Source organism: Cololabis saira, chromosome 9 (genome assembly GCF_033807715.1).
Source record: "Cololabis saira isolate AMF1-May2022 chromosome 9, fColSai1.1, whole genome shotgun sequence".
Lineage (NCBI taxonomy): Eukaryota > Metazoa > Chordata > Actinopteri > Beloniformes > Belonidae > Cololabis > Cololabis saira.
Window position 1 is genome coordinate 41,514,899 of NC_084595.1, and position 20,893 is coordinate 41,535,791.

The 20,893-nt window shown below is 40.7% G+C and overlaps 1 protein-coding gene and 1 long non-coding RNA gene across 2 annotated transcripts in view; both read left to right on the plus strand.

Moving 5' to 3' along the window:
• Positions 1–1,377: 1,377 nt before the first annotated feature.
• On the plus strand, positions 1,378–3,385 carry LOC133451172 (uncharacterized). Its single transcript, XR_009783151.1, has 3 exons — positions 1,378–1,526; positions 1,635–1,808; positions 3,348–3,385. It is a non-coding gene; the product is annotated as an uncharacterized LOC133451172 (long non-coding RNA).
• A 6,569-nt stretch (positions 3,386–9,954) lies between these two features.
• olfm1a (olfactomedin 1a) overlaps positions 9,955–20,893 on the plus strand; it is a 31,371-nt gene continuing 20,432 nt past the window's right edge. The window contains exon 1 of the mRNA XM_061729596.1: positions 9,955–10,284. Coding sequence (XP_061585580.1) covers positions 10,228–10,284 — 57 coding nt within the window. The 5' untranslated portion in view covers positions 9,955–10,227. The remainder of the gene's footprint in view (positions 10,285–20,893) is intronic.

Here is a 20,893-nt window from a genome sequence, read left to right on the forward strand (position 1 = left end):
CCGTCTCCCCCTTCTCCACCTGATCATATTCTTCTGGAGCAGCTATTGCGAGCTCGGCAATCGCTGCAGTCCTCACAATAGTAAGTCTGTCTACTCCATACTTCTCGAAGGATTTGGCCATATTCTTCCCCGTCTGGAAAATGGCAAGGACTTCCTTGTACCGCTTCACCACATCACCTGGTCCTCCAACTAATATAAACACACAAGAACAAGAAGGAATGTATCATTTGAATCATGAGATTGATGAGAAGAAAAAAACAAATCATTGTATTTTACTGTTAATGTTCAATGTGCCGCGAGACACACTAATCCCATATGTGACACCTCAACACAGTGTAGAAGGATTTTCTGGCACAATCTCACCAAGGTACATGGAAACACCATGACACACACAGGGAATTATCAAGGCTAAATTGGGAGAAAAAGAGGGGAAAATGCTAAATAAAAATGGACACATTTGGGGTGAATCATTTTTGGAAATGAACATTCTTTTGGACCGTACTGGTCCTTCTGGTACATCCCTCTATCAGCGTGCAGGGCTTGAATTTAGCACTCGCCACTTGCCATTTGCGACCCAAATTCCTCAAGACGCGAGACAGATTTTTTTGCCACTTGGCTAGTTAGAAAAATGGAGATTCCCAACTTTTGTGCCATTTATAAATCAAATTGAGATTCCCAATACTGTGCGCACCATTGCACCTTTTTATTTTTTATTCTTGATGTCAACTCCGGGTGAACCGTCTGAGTCTGACTCTGAAGAATGAATAGTAAACACTCTGAAGAACAACTGGAGAAAATGGACCAATGGAATGTCTCAGTTTGACCAGCAGGGGACACACTGTATAGTTCCTTAACTGGTTTAGCTGTTGTCTTGTGGTTGTCTTAAGACAGGCTAGGTTGGTTGTTGTAGTCTTTATAAGACACTTTCGAGCTAATAATAAAAAGGCTGCTTGTTTTTAAATTCACTTGTTCGTTCTCATTTGGACATTTTTATCCAGCCCAGAATAAACACATTATTTATACAATACACCTGCTGCATTATAAAATATACAGACAGGACAGGATCAAAGTACTGCACATCACACAACAATGTCTTATGTCAATGTCTGGAACGCTTTGAAGACAGAAATGGGAGTTTTCAATGGGGAAACCCAGAGTTCTGAGGCGTCATGAACGCAGCATTGGCGCACACCAGAACTCAGGAGTTATCGCGGTGTAACCTGGGTGTAACTGCCTTGTAGGAGGAGCAGAATTTTCTGGCAGGACGGACAGTAATTTTAATAGGATAGCCACTTACCAAGCTGCACGTTTCATTTTAGGAGCACTTTAGTGGGTTTCATTTTAGTGGGTTAAAGTTAGCAAACAAGTTGAGTGAGCTGACAGAAGGCAAAAAAAACACAAACACCTCAAACTAATTGAATGGCTCCAAAAGAAAAAAATACTGAGATGGAAAGTCAAGTGCAACCGGTGCCATCACAAAATGAAGCTGAAGAAAAAGATGGTGGATCTGTGGACCGATTTGAATGGTAGGTAACTTTGGCTAACATTGTGGGATAACTTTTTTGGTCAGTATTATTATTGTTATTATTATTATTATTATTATTATTATTATTATTATTATTATTATTCGCCAGCTTGATTTCATGATGGACAACATTGCTGCATCCTCAAGAACCCTTTCAAGAATGGCAAAGCAACGGGAGGTCTGCGTGACAGCGATGGAGAGGCTGCATCATAGAGAAGGACAGAGAATTGGGGGAAGGAGCATTTCGTGGTGATAGATGAGTCACTTCAGACATAAAAGAAAGGTAACTTTTTATATTAACTGCTACAAATTGTTAGGCTGCTAATTATGTCTTAGTCTTGTGATGCCCAACGTTCAGGTCGAGACTGGACAAAACTTGAATGTCTGGGGAAGTTAGTGCAGGATTTTGTAATAGTGCTACCGCTGGTTGCAACCAGCTTCCTTGAAAAGGTAAAATAGGTAAAAGGGTTAAATAAGGGTTTTCTTTTTCCTGCTCCTTTCTGAACATGGATAAATATGCAACTGTTTGCTATTTCCTTTGGTACAATTTGAATGTTTCCATGGGCAGAACAAGTAAATGAAATTAAATGAAAATCTGTGTTAGTCTTTCATCCTCAACCAATGATTGGTTAGCTCTGCTTTGCACACACCTTACCAGAAACGTCAGCAATGTTAGCAACGAAAGGCCCACCCTAAAAGACTGTTGGTTGGTTTTGCAACACTGTTTTTTTTTTAAACTCACAAAACGTTTCCACCCAGACACCCGCTTATTTTTACAAAATTGAGGTGGAACTTCCCCAGACAATCATTTTGAAATATTAGATTTTGCAAACGAGACTAGTTATAACCACATCACCAATGTGGAAAAATTAATTAGTATATTCAAAGATTCAATATGTAAATTTTGATCAGAATTTTGAGGTAAAACATTACAAAATCGTGTGCAATTATCAGAAATATGTTTAGAAAGAAGAGTTTAAACGTTATGTCAAAGACATACATATGCGGCCTCCAGCAGGGAGCAGGGTGCGGATTTTTATTTTAAAAGTTGTACCAGCGCTCCTGCTCCATCCCGCTCCAATTTAGCTCCAGGGCCACCCATACCTGACCCACAACCAGCTTGTTTTCTAGCTGGATCTGTTTGTTATCGAAAAGTATGTAATTGATTAAATTATTATTCAAACTGTGGGAGGGAAGAGATCTGAAACAGAACTCATACTGGAATCTGACGATGCCAGGTTTGGGTTTAAGTGTACAACGCTGCTTTTTTGGACAGGTCTGTGAGCAAGGAGCAAGAAAATTCTCACCTGCTCTGTTTCCCTCACATGCTCTGGTCCACCATCCTAATGTGGAGATCTATACTGTATTTTTTAGCCTGGTATTTGGCTGTACTTTGTGTGTATAAAAAGAGTTAAAAACTGCAAGAGCGTCGATCAGCTGAGCCAGAGCACAATGGGTGGGGCACTACACAGCTGTAGCAGCATATGTGTATGTTTTATAACATCGGCAAGAAAAAAAAACATTGTTGATTGTCTTCTCAATCGCAGTGAAACGATTGGATTGCCGATCGACAGAAGCCAAGTTGAAACAGCAGCCCATCATTTATAATGTTCATGCTTATAGTGATGAAAAACAGAATGGGACAGAATCATTCCTATAGAAACTCTTAAATTTGGCTATAGTAATCATCCATTCCATGGAAATCTTGCATTTTACTTTGTCTAATCAGATTTGTCAACTTTATTCCTGCTAACATTATAAATGCATCTGACACAGGGTTAATAATCTTGTTTCTTGTTCTGTCATTTTCCCCAAAACACAGTATGGAAGGGGCAGGATGGCTGGGGGCTGGAAGCGGAGGAAGTGGGCGTTCGGGATGCTGGGGGTGCAAAGCACGCGGAGGCGGCCAGGGCGAAGACATCCAGGGAAGCCGGTGCTTCGCTTGGTGGAGAAGAGGGGGAGGAGGGAACTGGTGCCACTCATAGCTCATCATGTCAAAAGGGAGCAGACATTTCCAGGGAGGATAAACAGAGGGTAGCCTATCATACTGTGTTATTGTATTATGTTACTAAATAATGTTTGTTCAAAGATCTCCTCTGTGCGAATTGTTGTTACGTATCTGTTATCACAGATGTGTGTGTATGTATATATATATATATATATATATAAATATATGTATATATATATGTATAAGATGTATACATATAACAAATGTTATCTGTTATCTGTTTTATTTTGTTTTAAATAAAAAGTGTAAACTTTTTTATATGTGATTGCTTAATTTACTAATGGTTAACTATGGTCAAGTAATGCTTATGAGGCAGTTAAGCATTAATAATGTGTTACCTAAGGGATACATGTGTTACACTTTACAATAAGGGTCCAGAAAAGTATTTACTAATGGTTAATTATGGTTAAGTAATGCTTATGAGGCAGTTAAGCATTAATAATGTGTTATCTAAGGGATACATGTGTTACACTTTACAATAAGGGTCCAGAAAAGTATTTACTAATGGTTAATTATGGTTAAGTAATGCTTATGAGGCAGTTAAGCATTAATAATGTGTTACCTAAGGGATAAATGTGTTACACTTTACAATAAGGGTCCAGAAAAGTATTTACTAATGGTTAATTATGGTTAAGTAATGCTTATGAGGCAGTTCAGCATTAATAATGTGTTACCTAAGGGATAAATGTGTTACACTTTACAATAAGGGTCCAGCAAGCCTTTACTAATTGTTAATTATGGTTAAGTAATGCTTATGAGGCAGTTAAGCATTAATAATGTGTTACCTAAGGGATAAATGTGTTACACTTTACAATAAGGGTCCAGAATAGTATTTACTAATGGTTAATTATGGTTAAGTAATGCTTATGAGGCAGTTAAGCATTAATAATGTGTTACCTAAGGGATAAATGTGTTACACTTTACAATAAGGGTCCAGCAAGCCTTTACTAATGGTTAAGTAATGGTTATGAGCCACTCCTATACATTTATTAAGGTTTATGTCAGGTTACCGTTCATAAGGTCAGGTAAGCTACCTGATAACATACACAGCACCATTAGGAAATGATTACTTAAGACTCTAAATAGTTGTTTAATAATGCCCATCCATGTAACATGTACACCATTAGCGAATGATTAGTAGATGTATTAGGTAGCTGTTACTTAATGCATATTCACTCCAAATAAACACCATTAGTAAATGATTACTAGGGACATTATTAACGTTTTACTTATGTATTAACTAATGTATTACTTAATACTAAGTAATGCATACATAAGGATAAATAATTACATCATGTAACGTTTATTAATGCTTACTAATGTATTAATTAACTCTGAGCAGTAGGCATTCATTAACTGTTTATTAATGCATTAACTAATATGCTAATTAATGTTAAGTAATACATAATAATGGTTATTTAACTATTATTACACTGTTAATTAATGCTTAATAATGCATTAACTAACTGTTTATTAATGCATTAACTAATATGCTAATTAATTTTAAGTAATACATAATAATGGTTATTTAACTATTATTTAAACTGTTAATTAATGCTTAATAATGCATTAACTAACGTTAATTAAGGGACCCTTATTGTAAAGTGTTACCGAAGAATGTCTACCCTTAATAAAGCCTGAAACAGTTTCAAACTTTCCCACGATTGGTCTTCATCTCTGGCCTTCTGGTCTTCTCCCTCCCAGGCGATGAACTCAATGGAACGTTATGTTTTCTTCTTCCGGGAGTTTAAGATGTGTTTTAATAATGTTTTTAACTGTATTTTCTGGGTCCTCCTCCTCCTGCTCCCGGATTCCCAAAAAAAACAAGTTGTCTCTCATACTCCAGGCGTGCAGGTCGATGACAGTTTCCTTGATGGTTTTATTGTCTTTTTGGAGACGGTTCACGTCATCCATAAGGGAATTCACCATTCACCATGTTCTCCACTACCAGCTCCTGCACCTGTTGTTGGCTGAATTCCAGAGATTCATGCAGAGCCTGTAACTATTTGTGAATAAGCTCCAGAAGGGACAGACGGGAGTCAAGGCTGGACAAACGACTGTCAATAGACAACAGAATGTCAGCAGAAGTGTTTCCCGGAGGAGAGATGGCTCCAGGTGATTCCTCGTTCCTTTCTAGGTGGGCCCTTTGGTAGCTGCCGGCACAGATTTCCCCCTAACGATCTGCTTGAAACACTCGTCAATGTAATTCGTGAGTGAGTTCAAACTTTTGCTTCGGTCCAGAATGTTACATTTGGAAGGCCTAATGTTTATACATTTCTATGAATTTGATGTTAATTGTTTTAAATCAAGCTTTACTGAAGACAATGAAATGTTTAGTTAGCCATGTTGGATTCTGCCGTAGGTATCAGAATCGGTCTTGCGGTGCTACAGCTTTGCGGTGCTACCAGCCTAACCCTACCCCCAACCCTAACCTCAACCACCTGATTGTAACTCTTGTCCTAACCCCTAACCCTAGTAAAAGGCCACAACTAACTTACTTCCTCAACTCTAAGTGAAGTTCCCATATTTTTACAACCATTCTTTTGTAGTGGATAGTACAGGGCCAGGTAGGAAAGCTGCAGATGACGTGCGTTGGCCGGCGCATTGCCTTTGTTCTCTTTTAACTGCCCAGTCCTCGGATGAGGCAGGGGGTTCAATGAGATATATCTTCATTCACCTAACCCGCTGTGATGGAAAATTCAACCTTGGCTACTTGATAAAACCAAAACTGCTGAGAGCAGCAAAATAATAGCCTTGGCATAGCCAAATGTACAGACCAGGATTCTGCTCAAAAAAAATTAACACTGACCTTATAGATGTTTTTGTTTACTCGAATCGTAAGAATGAATCATCCTTTGTGCCTTAAAATCAGTATGCTTCCTCTGTTTCATTGTCACTCTGCATCGAGGCGCCTGATATATGTTGTGACCCTCTTGCATGCAATTGTTAAATTAAATCTACTGAAATCTGGATCATTTCTCAAGTCTTATTCTTGGTAACATAGACACTCAGTTTCAGTCGACTTATTCACCTAGTTGGAAAGAACACATTAAAGAGCATTTGATGGGTTTTTCTACAACACCCGCTAACCGTAACCCTAACCTAACAAAACTGATTCTTGATCTCTCCTCTTTCCTCTCTCACTCTCCACCTCCCTTTACATTACACCTCACAGCCCACACCTACATAAATTTGATGAAAGCAACACCCACCACTGGGACCCAGAAGGACATGCGCTGGCCCATGTGTTGCTGTTGGCTCTCTATTCCAAACTGTATCGGTCACTGGACTGATGCGGGGAGATGTCATTGAGATATATTTATCATGCTCTGTTCACATTTTCATCCTGGTGCTTCTGAATTTATTTCCTTGCGTGTTCAAAGGCAATTTGTTAGTCTTTGCACTGTCCTCACATCTCCACGGTCAGGTGACACTCTTTGAACATAGTTTACATCTCATTGGTACATTGGGTTGTGCTCATCATCAATCTGTTGTCTGATTTGGTATTTGACACAACCATCATTTATTGAAGCAGCACTCCGAGAAACAGCTGTGGGCCCAGTTTCATCTAAATCTACCAAATCTTTTGCCCTTATAAATCTCACCGAGAAGCTTGCTTGGGTCCATACACTGATTCTTGCAGGAAGTCTAAGCACCCAGGCAGCTACAGCTGCAATTATCATATTTTACGTAATTACTGTTCATCAAATGGTTGTAATATTCAGTAGTATAAAGGAAAGAAAACTTGAAATGATCACCTGCTTCACTTTTACTCAGTCACTTCTCAGATGTTCTCTGCATAGTCCAGTTTAAAGACATGATTGCATGTCACCATATCAGCAAATCAGTTAAATGTATTTCTTTCCCTTCTGAATGCCTCATCTCTTCTTCTCTCATGGAAATGCTGGTTTCTGTCCAACAGACTGTGTGTGTGAGTTAGTGAGAGTGAGAGAAGGAGAGAACCCTGCTGAGGACCATCTGACACACACACACACACACACACACACACACACACACACACACACACACACACACACACACACACACACACACACACACACACACACACACACACACACACACACACACACACACACACACACACACACACACACACTGCTGCAGAGAGAGGTTGTTTCCATGACAACCCATCATGATTAATTTAGCGCTGTTCTCTTCTCCATCCCGTGTCTGCTGCAGGTTTCTGTCTCAGTTTCATGACAACATTGAAAGGTCTCTGTGCTGCTGAAGTATTCATTTCATAAATGTTGTTTCAGATTAACATTTTTATGCTTTTTCATCTTCTTCTCATAGCAGGAATCAAATTCTAATTTTAACTACATTCACATTAAATATCGATCGTATATCCTCCACAGACTTGTTTGTACCTCAGAAATCTTCCTTTCATGAAGCATTTGAACACAGGAAGTGGAAGCTAATTTTAGATTTCATTTTTTTTACATAACCTGTTATCACTTCACTTGGATAAAATGTTACAATTTTTCTTTTAATCCTTCATTTCATGCCATTGTTGATATAGACAAATACAACCTTAAATGAAGAAAATTGAACATTTTTAATCATGCCACTATTTATAAAAAAAAAAATACTTTACAATAAGAATGCAATGGTAGAAGATATAATATGATACAATAATATGGCATTATTTGGTCCCTTACAGGAATCAGTTTGCAGCATAATCATTTACGCTTAAAACGCATAAAAACCAACAAACATGGACATCCACATGACACAACACTTCATATAACAATGAGTTAGAATACAGCAGTAAACCACAGAATAATAAAAAATAAAATCTATACTGGCCAGACCAGCTAATAGTAAAGTAATGATTAAAAGTACATTATGCTTCAGCTATTTAAATATTTGATGGTTAGATGATTAGATAAGATCTATTTTTAGTAAAGAGTTGTGACAGTATATCTGATATATCTTTAATAATCATACAATCACACTATCCACTGTATGTTAAACAATGAATTTTTTGGCTTTAATTTACAAATGCACAGAATGCACACTATGCACAATATGTCAATGTTTTATGTAGTCATAATATGGACAACATTATGTACCAAACCTTTAATAGTTCTCAACACTGAAAGAGAGCACATGATTTTGTTCACTGAAAGGAGTGTTGTGCTGTAAGCTTCTCCATGTTTAGATTACTGTGGTGAACTGTTATGCTAATGGAATACTTGTAAACATCTCCACTCTGCTTAATATTAAATTACATTTTCCACTCGTTGAAATTATGCCCTTCCTTCTGTTCATTTGTTTTAATTGACTCCATTGGCCCTTGTATTGTAGAGATATGCAACACATCCCTTTTAACAGATGTTACCTGTAGCTCCCTTGAGCAAGCTGACATTGAACCCCTTCTGCAACACTTCCATTTGGATCCATCACAGCTTAAGAATTATGGGCCTATTTCCAAACTCTGATTTGTGCCTACACTTTTTTAAGGTGATCTTGTTTTGATAGCAGTGGTCTTCCAGGTTGTGGAACATGTTGCCTGTATATGAATGTTCACTCAAATCTGTTGAATGCCTTAAAAAGCAGCTAAATACCCAGTTATTTAGACAGGCTTTTAAATAGACTAAGAGTTTGTTGTATATTTTCATGTTTGCTTGTTCTATATTATAGTTTGTTTGTGTTTATGAACCTTATTTTTTTTATACATTTTTCCATGTTTTTGTTAAGGCTGTTGTGAAGGAGTTTTGTAGGTTTTAGCCTGTGAAAAGTGCAGTATAAATACATGTTAACTTTTTATTCCATCATGCAGATCACAACCAGACTGACAAAAGAGCAGAGGGGACAGCTGTTATCACATGACAGTTTGTTGGCATTTATTAATGTTTTGTCTTTACTAAAAAAATGAAGCCAAAAAAGAAAAACTCAGGTAATCGATGACTGATCAGCAGCACCTGGGTGCAGCTCAGCCTCTTTGGTTTCAGTTGAATCAATAGGGGTTACTGAATGTTTCATTTTTAATTAAGTCCTACTTTCTTGCCTCAGTAATAGCATAGTGAAAGTTGTGTTTTATTTATCTGAGCTCACATATGTCCTTCAAAGCAAAGACGTTGGATTGTTCAGCTTCATTCAGACACAAACTAAGCCTCCACATCCCCGGACAATCTACATAGCTAAAACAAGACATCATAACATCACAAAAATCTCTAACAAAATCTTTAAGATTTAAATGCTGATTTTTTTTCCTTTTAATCTTCAAATTCAAGGAAACAAGAACACATTTTAATGTATTCAGTTGTGAGCTTGTTCAATCAGAAATTTTTCATGAAGACATTTTCTGCATGAGGTCACATGACTCGCCACACACACACACACACACACACACACACACACACACACACGCACACAAACCTCCTCCTGCTGTTTCACAGATCTGTTCACCAACCAGGCTGTGACATCATCTCTAATACACACCCACACACACACACACACACACCTACACACTGTCAGTGTGAGAGGATCATGTTTTCACTCGGCTGATATTTGGCATTGCATCAGAAATGAAGAACGAGGAAGGAGGCAGAGGAGGAAGATCAGAAAGGGGCTGAGAGGGAGAGACAACAGCAGATAAACAGATACACAGATTAAGGAGCAGATTAATAATCACATAATCAGGTCTATTAGGAATTTTCAGGAGAAAGCGATGGAGTCTGAAGACAATCAGCTGAGCGCGTATCTGCTGCTGCTGCTCATCACCATGGTAATGTAATTCTGCTGCTGTTACCCTTTTTCTTCATCTACTATTTATATCTGTTCATCTCTGTAGAACAGTATTCTGATCCATACTATTGCATATGGCTGTGTTCTGTTAAATATTGGTATGTTCTCTTCTGGTCAGGTCTGTTATGCTGTGATCTATTCTGTTCTGTACTGGTCGGGTCTGTACTGTACTGGTCTGTAATGTTCTGGTCTGTATGGCTCCATGGTGTTCTGGTCTGTACTGGTCAGGACTGTAATGTTCTGGTCTGTATTGCCCCATGGTGTTCTGGTCTGTACTGGTCAGGACTGTAATGTTCTGGTCTGTATTGCCCCATGGTGTTCTGGTCTGTACTGTACTGGTCAGGACTGTAATGTTCTGGTCTGTATTGCCCCATGGTGTTCTGGTCTGTACTGTACTGGTCAGGACTGTAATGTTCTGGTCTGTATTGCCCCATGGTGTTCTGGTCTGTACTGTACTGGTTGGGTATGGACTGTACTGGTATGTATTGCTCCATGGTGTTCTGGTCTGTAGTGTACTGGTTGGGTATGGACTGTACTGGTCTGTATTGCCCCATGGTGTTCTGGTCTGTAGTGTACTGGTTGGGTATGGACTGTACTGGTATGTATTGCTCCATGGTGTTCTGGTCTGTACTGTACTGGTTGGGTATGTACTGTTCTGGTCTGCATTGCACTGTGGTGTTCTGGTCTGTTCTGCACTGGTCAGGTCTGGTCTGTACTGCTCCTAGGTGTCCTGGTATGTTCTAGGTGTTCGGATCTGTACTGTACTGGTTGGGTATGTACTGTTCCGGACTGATATTTTCTGCTCTGTACTGTTCTGTTCTGTACTGGTCAGGTCTGTTATTTTCTGGTATGTTATGTGATGGTCTGTTCTGGTCTGTACTGTATTGATTGGGACTGTACTGTACTGTTCAGGGGCCTCATTTATAAAAGAGTGCGTAGGATCCACACTAAAAGTGCACTTAAACCCAAAAGCCGAAAATGGCTGGCGCAAAAAAAAATCCGGATTTATAAAACCATGCATGCACACTTGCACGCAATGTTCGCTTTATAAATCACAGTCCAGCTGAAAGGTTGCGCAGGTGCATTCGCCTCATATCCCGCCCTCTACACGCCCACTTCATACCATAAATGGGCAATGCAAAGTAGTTCATGACTGTATTTGGATATGAATGAGCCTGCTGAGCATGCGCAGCGGCTTCCTGCAGCCTGTTTCTGCTGCGCGTCAGGATGAATGAGACGTGTCGAGCCAGGCAACCGTGCCACTAAATTTCACTCCTAAAGGGACATGGATTTTTTCATATATATAATGAGTTTTACGTGCGCGCGTGAAACCTTTTAAGGCTGATTTATGGTTCCGCGTTACACCAACGCAGAGCCTACGTCATAGGTGCGCGTCGCCACGTACCCTACGGCGTAGGCGCGTTTCAGCGCTATTTTATTATAAGTCTGATATATGTTGTGATATGTGATGACATTATTAAGAGTATGACATGAATCTGGCTTCATTTCACCACCTCACAGCCTGCGTCGCCAGTTCCCCATGTCTTAAGTAAGTTCCTACGGGAGGGTCGGGGTTGCCGTAGGGATACGCAGATTTTTTGGTTAGTTTTTTCTTTTTAGATCCCAGCCTTTGCGTAGAAGGTGGCTTGCGCATCTTTCAGGCCATTTTTGTGCGCAAGCAAGCTTTATAGATGAGGCCCCTGGTCTGTACTGTACTGGTTAGGTCTGTACTGTATTGGTCGGGTCTTTCCTGCACTGGTATTTAATGTTCTGGGGCCTCATTTATAAAGCTTGCGTTCGCACAAAACAGGGCTGGAAAGATGCGCACGCCACCAAAAGAAAAACTAACGGAAAAATGTGCGTATCTTTACGCAAACTTTGATCCTAGCGGCGCACGGACATTTTGAAGATATGGGGAACTGGTGACGCAGACGGTGAGGTGGTGAAATGAAGCCAGATTCATGTCATACTTTTAATGTCATCACATATCAGATTTATAATATAATAGCGCTGATCGTGTCCCTCTGTGTTTGAAGCACAGCGTCAGTCAGGACTCGGGCCACTTCCAGGTGCGCTTGGATCGCTCTGGTGCTGCTGGTGCTGCAGCCGCGGTGCAGGACACGCCGTGCCAGGAACCTCCTCGTCACCCACCGCGACAACTGGAGAGTGACTGAGGACAGAACAAATAAGTGCCGGGCCACTCTTCTCTTGGCCTCCACCTTCAAATCACACCACTTCTTTTTTATTTCTGCCACAGATCTGTCCGTGGCACTCACAGCGTTTACAGCACAGCAACAACGTTGTTGATGTTAGTGATGCCACTATTGTGACCACCAAATAATGTTGTTTTCCTGGCCTCCACCTCATCCACAACATCTCGATCTCGGTCTCCGTGAAATTTAGTGGCACGGTGGCTCGACACATGTCTCATTCATCCTGACGCACAGCAGAAACAGCGCATGATCAGCAGGCTCTTTATAAGCAAATACAGTCAACAAGTACTTTGCATTCACCATTCATGGTAGAAAGTGGGCGTGTAGAGGGCGGGATATGAGGCGAATTCACGTGCGCAACCTTCCAGGTGGACTGTGATTTATAAAGAGAACATTGCGTGCAGATGTGCGTGCACACGGTTTTATAAATCCAGATTTTTTTGTGCGCACGCCGTTTTCGGCTTTTGAGCGAACGTACACTTTTAGTATGAATCCTACGCACTCTTTTATAAATGAGGCCCCAGAACCGGACAGGATGTCTTCCACATGGATGGAACCTTCCCCTGATTCATGGAATGTACCGGCAGGTGCACGAACCCAACCTGAGATAGCAGTGGTACAGGGCAAAGAGGAGCAGGGGAGGGATGTCAGAAATGTTCTAATGCGTTACTTGGCCAGCAGCTTATTTTCCATTGTGGTCAATTTTGCTTGTTCACGTTCATGTGGTTCCTGTTTTATTCTTAATAAAGTTCTATACTTTCTGAAAAAAGTATTCTGGTTTTTAAAGTTGAATGATACAAGGATGCACCCTAATTCAGGAGCTCAAGGGACACAGTATTGGGGAAGACTAGCGTTTGATATCCCTGTAGTAATACTTCGATAGAAGTACTTACTTCTCGTGGCTTTTGGGAATTTACGTAAACTTTATTGACATTTTACATGTCGCAAGTTTTCAAACAATATATTAACTTAAACAGGACTTCATCTATCAGGCCTCTACCTTTTAAGTGTAAACTCTGGAGCGCGGTAGCCATCTAGGATCATTGACACACAGTTGCACAGTGCATAGAGCGACACTTACCGAGAGACCTGCACAGAGCGCAGTGATTTTTGGATTGAGATTTTACATTTATGAAATCATGTATCGTCAAATCATCAAAGTGTTGTATAGCCATTTTCCCTTCAAAGAGGTAAAAAACACATTTGGCAGATATTGGCAGAGTCGAAATGGCCCAATGGAGAGTCCGCCTGGTACTATCCACACTAAAACCTTTATAAAATCTATGTCCTTTAAGCTATTCTCATGTAACTTGGTTGTAGTCAAGGAGTGGCTGAATCCAGGCAGTGGTATCTCTGCATTGCTATCATGGTGTTTTCCACTGTGCAAATTAAAAACAAATTAGACAAGGATAAAAATGTCTTTTTTTTCTTTGGCTTATCACAATTTGCTGAGGAATGTGAATATTCACAATTTTTGGAAATGAAAATGTATGCTTTGAGGTCTTAGCTATCCATTGAGACCAAGACTATGCATATTGTCCTTATAATTGTGGAGATATTATTGATTAAATTTGGATAGGCCTGTTCAGGCGAAATTCACCTCCAAAATTCCTAAGGGTTAACAGGTTAACTAAAAGCAAGTAAAAAAAGATTTAATAAACAGCTGTGTGTCCTGCTCTGAACATATTCAATTATATCTCTGAGAATGAGAAGAATCAGAACAAACAAGGAAATGACTGACATTCCTTATAATAACCAAATTAAATTAAAACAAAGTCACGGTCACTGCAGTCATGCATGCTTCCAGCTCCTTTGCCATTATTTGTCCAATGTAAATTTTTGCCCACATCTATTGTTCTTACCGACCAATATGGTTGAAATTCTCAATTCTTACCAGCCATTAGATGCCGTGAACAACTGGACGACGCTTTTGATGGTGGTGAGGAAGGGTTAGGTGCTGGGGTAGACATGCGTAGCACATGAGTAAATATACACACACAACACCAAATAGCAATGTACATTAAAAAAACACTAGCTTGGCAAGTACTGCTAATGGTAACTTGAGGCTAACACAAATAGCAGGACTTTACAAATTCTTCAAATGAAAAACTGTGGCTTGACTACTCGGTAGGTGCAGCTTATTATCTAGCTGGCTTATTGTCTCCTATACACCAACACAATATGTAACATAAAAGCCCAAAAACACTCACCGTCCTCAGTCAAATTCTCCAAAAAGGCCGTAGCCCAGTCAAGACCACTCTCTCTCACATTGCTTGCTGGTCGCTGTCCATAAATGGTCTCCATCTGCTTGAAACACTTCCAGTGTTTTCTGGAAGAGCCAGAAGGTCCTTCACTGCACGATCATCACTTTTTAACTTTTCAGCTTGTCTCTGCACTGCTGAAAAGTAATTTTTATAGCCTTGAACACACGTGGACTGAGAAAGCTTGGGATATATTTTCTCATTCCTCGTACCTCTCTCTGAATATTTTCCTTTGCCACCAGGTGTAAGACTGTCTACACCTCAGAATTAGACCACGGAACAGACATTTGTGCTGCCATTGTTCTTCGAATAAAATTAACAAGAAACTGCGAGTCGCTCTTGAAATTATGTCACATCCTAACTCAGACATCTGATTGTCCAGCCACCCGACCAATCGGTGGCATGTAGTATGATGACGTCAGATAGGCCTACAGCCCGACTCATCCCACTTAGCACCTCGGCAGAATAGATACAGAAAAAGTACCTACTCTGCACAGTTAGACCCCTAGTGAAAAAGCGCCAAACTGAGGCGAGGCAAGTTGAGTCGAGCTGAGTAGGTACTAGTGGAAAAGCACCATAACAGACAGTCGAATTGTTGCCTTAATCCGACCGGCATTGAATTTTTAAAAGCCATGTATACACTTTAGCTGGGTTGTAGTCGAACCGAACTGAAGCTCTTGAGATCGAGCTTTTAATGCGGTCCTACTAACACGCTGAAGTGCATGTTAGTTCCCCCATGACAGTGCCCACACCCTGGGTGGGGTTGGCGAAAGGGCCTTTCTGTGTGGAGTTTGCATGTTCTCCCCGTGTTCCCTTGGGTAGCAATGTGAGCTACCCTCACAAAAACATGCACACAGTCCTGGGCTATACATGCCCCCTCTGGCCAGCCGTGGCGCGAGATGGGGTGGGGAGGATCTGGCCGGAATAACGTGATCCTTCCACGCGCTACGTCCGGCCAGAGAATCCTCACTCTGCCTGGTGAAAAGGTCCGTCACTCCTCAGGATAAGAAGGATAGAAGAACCATAATCAAGCCTTAAACGTGCTGAGTCGACCCTGGATCTGACGTCATCACACTACACGCCACCGATTGGTCGGGGGCGGGGCCATCAGATGTTTGAATCAGGAAGCGGGAGTCAGCGCAAGAGTAGCTCGCGGCTTCCTCATTTTATCCGACAGGCAATGGATCCAACTCTGAGGTGCAAATGTTCATAAACCTGGTGGCTGAGGAGATAATTAAAAAGGGATCTAGGGGACTTCCGGTTATGGCGCGCTGCTGAGCGGACGTGTGGCAGAGAGCTCCCATGTAAAATCCGTATAATAAAAATCAGAAAGCCTCCAGGACGTACTCCAGACGCAAGAAACAGCTGAAATGCCCGGGCGACCGCAAACTAAAACTTCGAACCCCACTAAATCATCAGGTGGCTCCGGTAGCCCATCGAAGCTAACTAGCTCCGCTGCTAGCAACGAGAACACAAGTAGCTCCGGTCAAATTCTGGACGCTATTCACACAATGAAAGAAGACTTCGTGTCCAGGTTTGATGGGCTATTGGGCGCTATTCAGGGAGTGCAAGGGGAGTTAAAGGCATTGACTGGCCGAATGACTGAAGCAGAAGACAGAATTAGCACGAACAAGGACGATGTAGCATCTCTGAAAACACAGTCAACTAACATGAAAGCAGCTATGAAAGAACTAGCGCTGAAGGTGGATGACTTAGAGAATCGAGCACGCCGCTCGAATATGCGTCTGGTGGGTCTTCCCGAGTCAACAGAAGGACCCGATATGCGTGCTTATTTGGAAAAGTGGATTCCTGAAGTGCTTGGTGAAGACAACTTTCCAGGACCATTGTTGATAGAGCGGGCGCACCGAGTCGGCAGGATTATCAACAGAGCCGGGAATCAACAAACCCCAGCGCGACCCAGAGTGGTGGTCATGAAATTCCTGAACTTCGCTGATAAGGTACGAGTGATGAGAGCAGCGAGGAGCAAAGGAAGGATCCTTGCCGGCGATGAGAGCGTCATGTTTTTCCCCGACATGTCTGTGGAGCTGCTTAAGCGCAGAAAGGTGTTTGATGCTGCAAAGAGAGAGCTGGCTTCTCTCCCTATCCGTGACCTGCGCTACGGAATAATTCATCCAGCCACCCTCCTGGTGACCATCAGGGGAAAACGTCACACTTTTGACACAGCACCTGATGCGGAGGCTTTTGTGAGAAAATTGAAGTCTGACGGAAACGAGGACACGCCGGGCGCTGATTGATTTGTTTAACGCGGTCACAATACAGGTAACTGCTTTTTTTTCGTTTTTTTTTTCTGGACTGTTTTAACAATGCGGCTGCATTGCGCGCAGCCTGAGCTTTTCCTGGACTGTTAAGACTGTTAAGTCGAGTCTATTGTTTTTGCTGTAAAGTGGCTATATCTGATTTGCAATATATATTAAGATTATTTTGAACATTTTGCATGGGGCTCTGTTGCGATTGCTGAGCATGTTGTTCCTCATCACGCCGTCGTGGGTGGACCAGCCCAGCTCCATAGTCAGGCCCGGTTCAGGGGTCTATTGGAAGTGTGACTTTTGGGAGGGGGGTGTGTATTTCGTTTGGGGAAATACACCCTGTTGTGTTCACGTTTTAAGGCACGTATTCTCTTTTTTCTTAGTTAAGTTTTCTTTTCTTTATGTTATATACTCATGTCCATCCCATACATACATTATAGTTACATGTCATGTCATCTGAACTTCAGTTTACTTCTTGGAATGTGAGAGGCTTAAATAAACTCGTCAAGCTTAAACAAGTATTCAGTAGGATTAGACAACTAAAAGCTAAGATAGTCTTTCTGCAGGAGACTCATTTATCACCTGAGGATGTGGTGAAATTGAGGAGGAGATGGTCAGGTCGAGTGTTTTCAGCTTCATTCAGTTCACACTCACGTGGGGTGGCCACTCTGATACATACTTCGTTACCTTTTCATCTTATCAAGGTTGATGAAGATAGATTTGGGAGATACCTTATTATCCAGTGTGAAATTCTCTCAGTTAGGTTAAACCTTGTCAACTTATATGGACCCAATGATGACAATCCTTCTTTTTTCAGAAACCTATTTTTGTCTTTAGCTGATTTGCCGGGTAGTTTCATCATAGGCGGTGATTTTAATTGCACTCTCCAGCCAAAGCTTGATAGATCCACAGGAATAGATAACACCCATGCCCAGACGAGAAAGGAATTATTACAGTATATTAAAGAATTTAATTTAACTGACATATGGAGAAAAATCTATCCTAATCAGTCGACCTTTTCATGTTATTCTGCCACCTGCCAAACATTCTCCAGAATCGACTACTTTTTGATTTCTGCCTCTTTGGCGCCCACAATCTCGAGGAGCTGGTATGACAGTATTATAATTTCAGACCATGCATCGTTTTCATTTTGTCTAAATATGCCTCAGACGCTGAATTTCTCCACGGGGTGGCGCCTTCAATCATTTTGGCTGAGGGAACCAGAATTTGTGGAGTTTATTAGGGCACAAATTGATGATTACTTTAAAAATAACACATCCCAAACATCAGCTGCTATACGGTGGGAAGCATTCAAAGCCTTCCTGAGAGGACAGATGATAAGTTTTACAAGCTTTAAACATAAATCTTGGAGGTTGGAGATGGAACAGCTAGAGAAAAAGATTAAAGAAACTGAATCAAAACACTTCTTAAACCCTTCCCAACAGTCATTTAAAGATCTTAATGAACTTAGAGCTAAATACAATTTGCTATCTGTCAACAAAGCAACTAAAAGTCTGCTGAAATTGAAACAATCCTATTATGAGCAGGGGGAGAAGGCCAGTAAACTCTTAGCTTGGCGTGTTAAACAATTTGAAACTGAAAGAACAATAAATACGATTCGGTTGGATGATAGCTCGGAGACTAGTGACCTTAAAGAAATTAACAACGCTTTTAAAGGTTTCTATGAGACCTTATACAAAACGGATCTCTCAACCCCAGCTTTACAAAAACAAAACGAATTTTTAGATTCATTGAACATCAGACCCCTTGAGAACAACTTCTTGGCTGATCTAAACCTTGGCATAACCATTGAGGAACTGTCTGCAGCCACTAGGAATATGAAAGGGGGAAAGACTCCAGGACCCGATGGGATCCCCATCGAAATTTATAAATTATTTCCAGAAACATTACTGCCACCTCTACTTGAAATGTATAAGGAGTCCTTAGGCAACGGGTCTCTCCCCCCCTCTCTAAATATGGCAGTGATTACACTTCTGTTAAAACCGGGTAAAACGTCTACACTTTGTACATCATATAGACCAATATCACTTCTTAATAACGACCTCAAAATTCTTTGCAAAATATTAGCTAGACGGTTAGATACACTTCTTCCTCAAATGGTGCACCAGGATCAAAACGGCTTTGTTCAGGGACGACAGGGATTTCATAATATACGACGAGTGCTTAACATTGTGTTTGAAAAGTCAGGCTGTGCGGACGCTGCTATCTTGTCATTGGATGCCGAGAAGGCCTTTGACAGAGTGGAGTGGCACTTCCTGTTCGAGGTACTACAAAGATTTGGTATAAAAGGGGAATTTCTCAGTTGGATTAGACTACTTTACGTTAACCCTCAAGCTGTAGTTTTAACAAATGGACTGTCTTCAGCACCTTTTAAGTTGTACAGGGGCACAAGACAAGGTTGTCCCTTGTCTCCTCTGTTATTTACCTTGGCTATTGAGCCACTTGCCATGGCAATTCGAAATCATACTGCTTTTACCGGCATAAGGATAGGAGACATGGAACATCGTATAGCCCTATATGCTGATGACGTAATCTTGTTTTGCTCTAATTTGAAACAGACACTACCAACTTTACTAGACATATCTAACTACTTTGGCACTTTTGCAGGATACAAAATAAATTACTCCAAATCTGTAATATTATTCATGGATGAAAAGGATCGACTAAACCCTCCAATTCGTACTCCTTTCACGGTTTCACACAATGGTTTCACATACCTGGGTGTTAATGTTGCTCCCACCACCGACAAAATTGTTCCTAATAACTACAATACTTTAACAGATAAGATCACCCAACTTATAAATAGATGGAATCATTTGCCCATTTCAATGATCGGGCGAATAAATGTATTAAAGATGTCAATTTTACCTAAATTTATGTATCTGTTCCAATCTATCCCACTCGCTCCTCCATCCTCACTCTTTAATTCACTTAGAAAGCTTTTTTCTAACTTTGTTTGGAACAATAAGCGCCCCAGGCTTAAGCTCTCGCTACTGTACTTGCCATATGAGAGAGGTGGTTTACAATTACCAAATCTTGAGTGGTACTACTGGGCTGCTCAAATCAGGGCAGGGATGTTTTATTTTGAGAGAAACCACCCCCCAGCCTGGGTTTCAATAGAAGCACATTCAATTAACATTCCTTTAAACTTATATGTATATTCTGCCAAAAAAAAAGAACTACTCAAACATACTAAAAATCCTTTCCTCAGAAATACAGTACTAATCTGGCATAATGCTCTTGCATATCTGGGAGAAACAACTAAACTGTCTCAATTTTCTCCAATTTTTGGTAATCACGAATTCCAGCCTGGTAGAGCAGATCTAGGTTTTAAAATCTGGGCTTCCCAGGGTATAGCCAAGATAGCTGACCTCTATAATGAAAACGCAATTCTCATGTCATTTGAGGAGCTCAAATCGAAATATGGGATTCCTGCAAAACATTTTTTTAAATATCTTCAACTTAGAAGCTTTATCCTTTCCAAACAGAGTAATAATTTGAATCTTCCTCCCCTATCCACACTAGAGGACTACTCTTTGAGGTTTTTACATTCTAGAGGGCAGGTTTCCTTATTTTATAAGCTTTTTGTAAGCAAGTCTAAAGAGTCATCACAACGCTTGTTTAAAGCATGGAGAATAGACTTGCAGGGAAATTTAACAGAGGAGGAATGGTCCAAAGCATGTTCTCTAGCTCAGACTCAATCCATAAACACAAACTCCAAACTGCTGCAATACAAATGGCTAAGCCGTCTATACATAACACCAGCTAAGCTTCACCACTTTAATTCAAACATACCTGATACCTGCTTCAAATGCAAGGACCTAAAA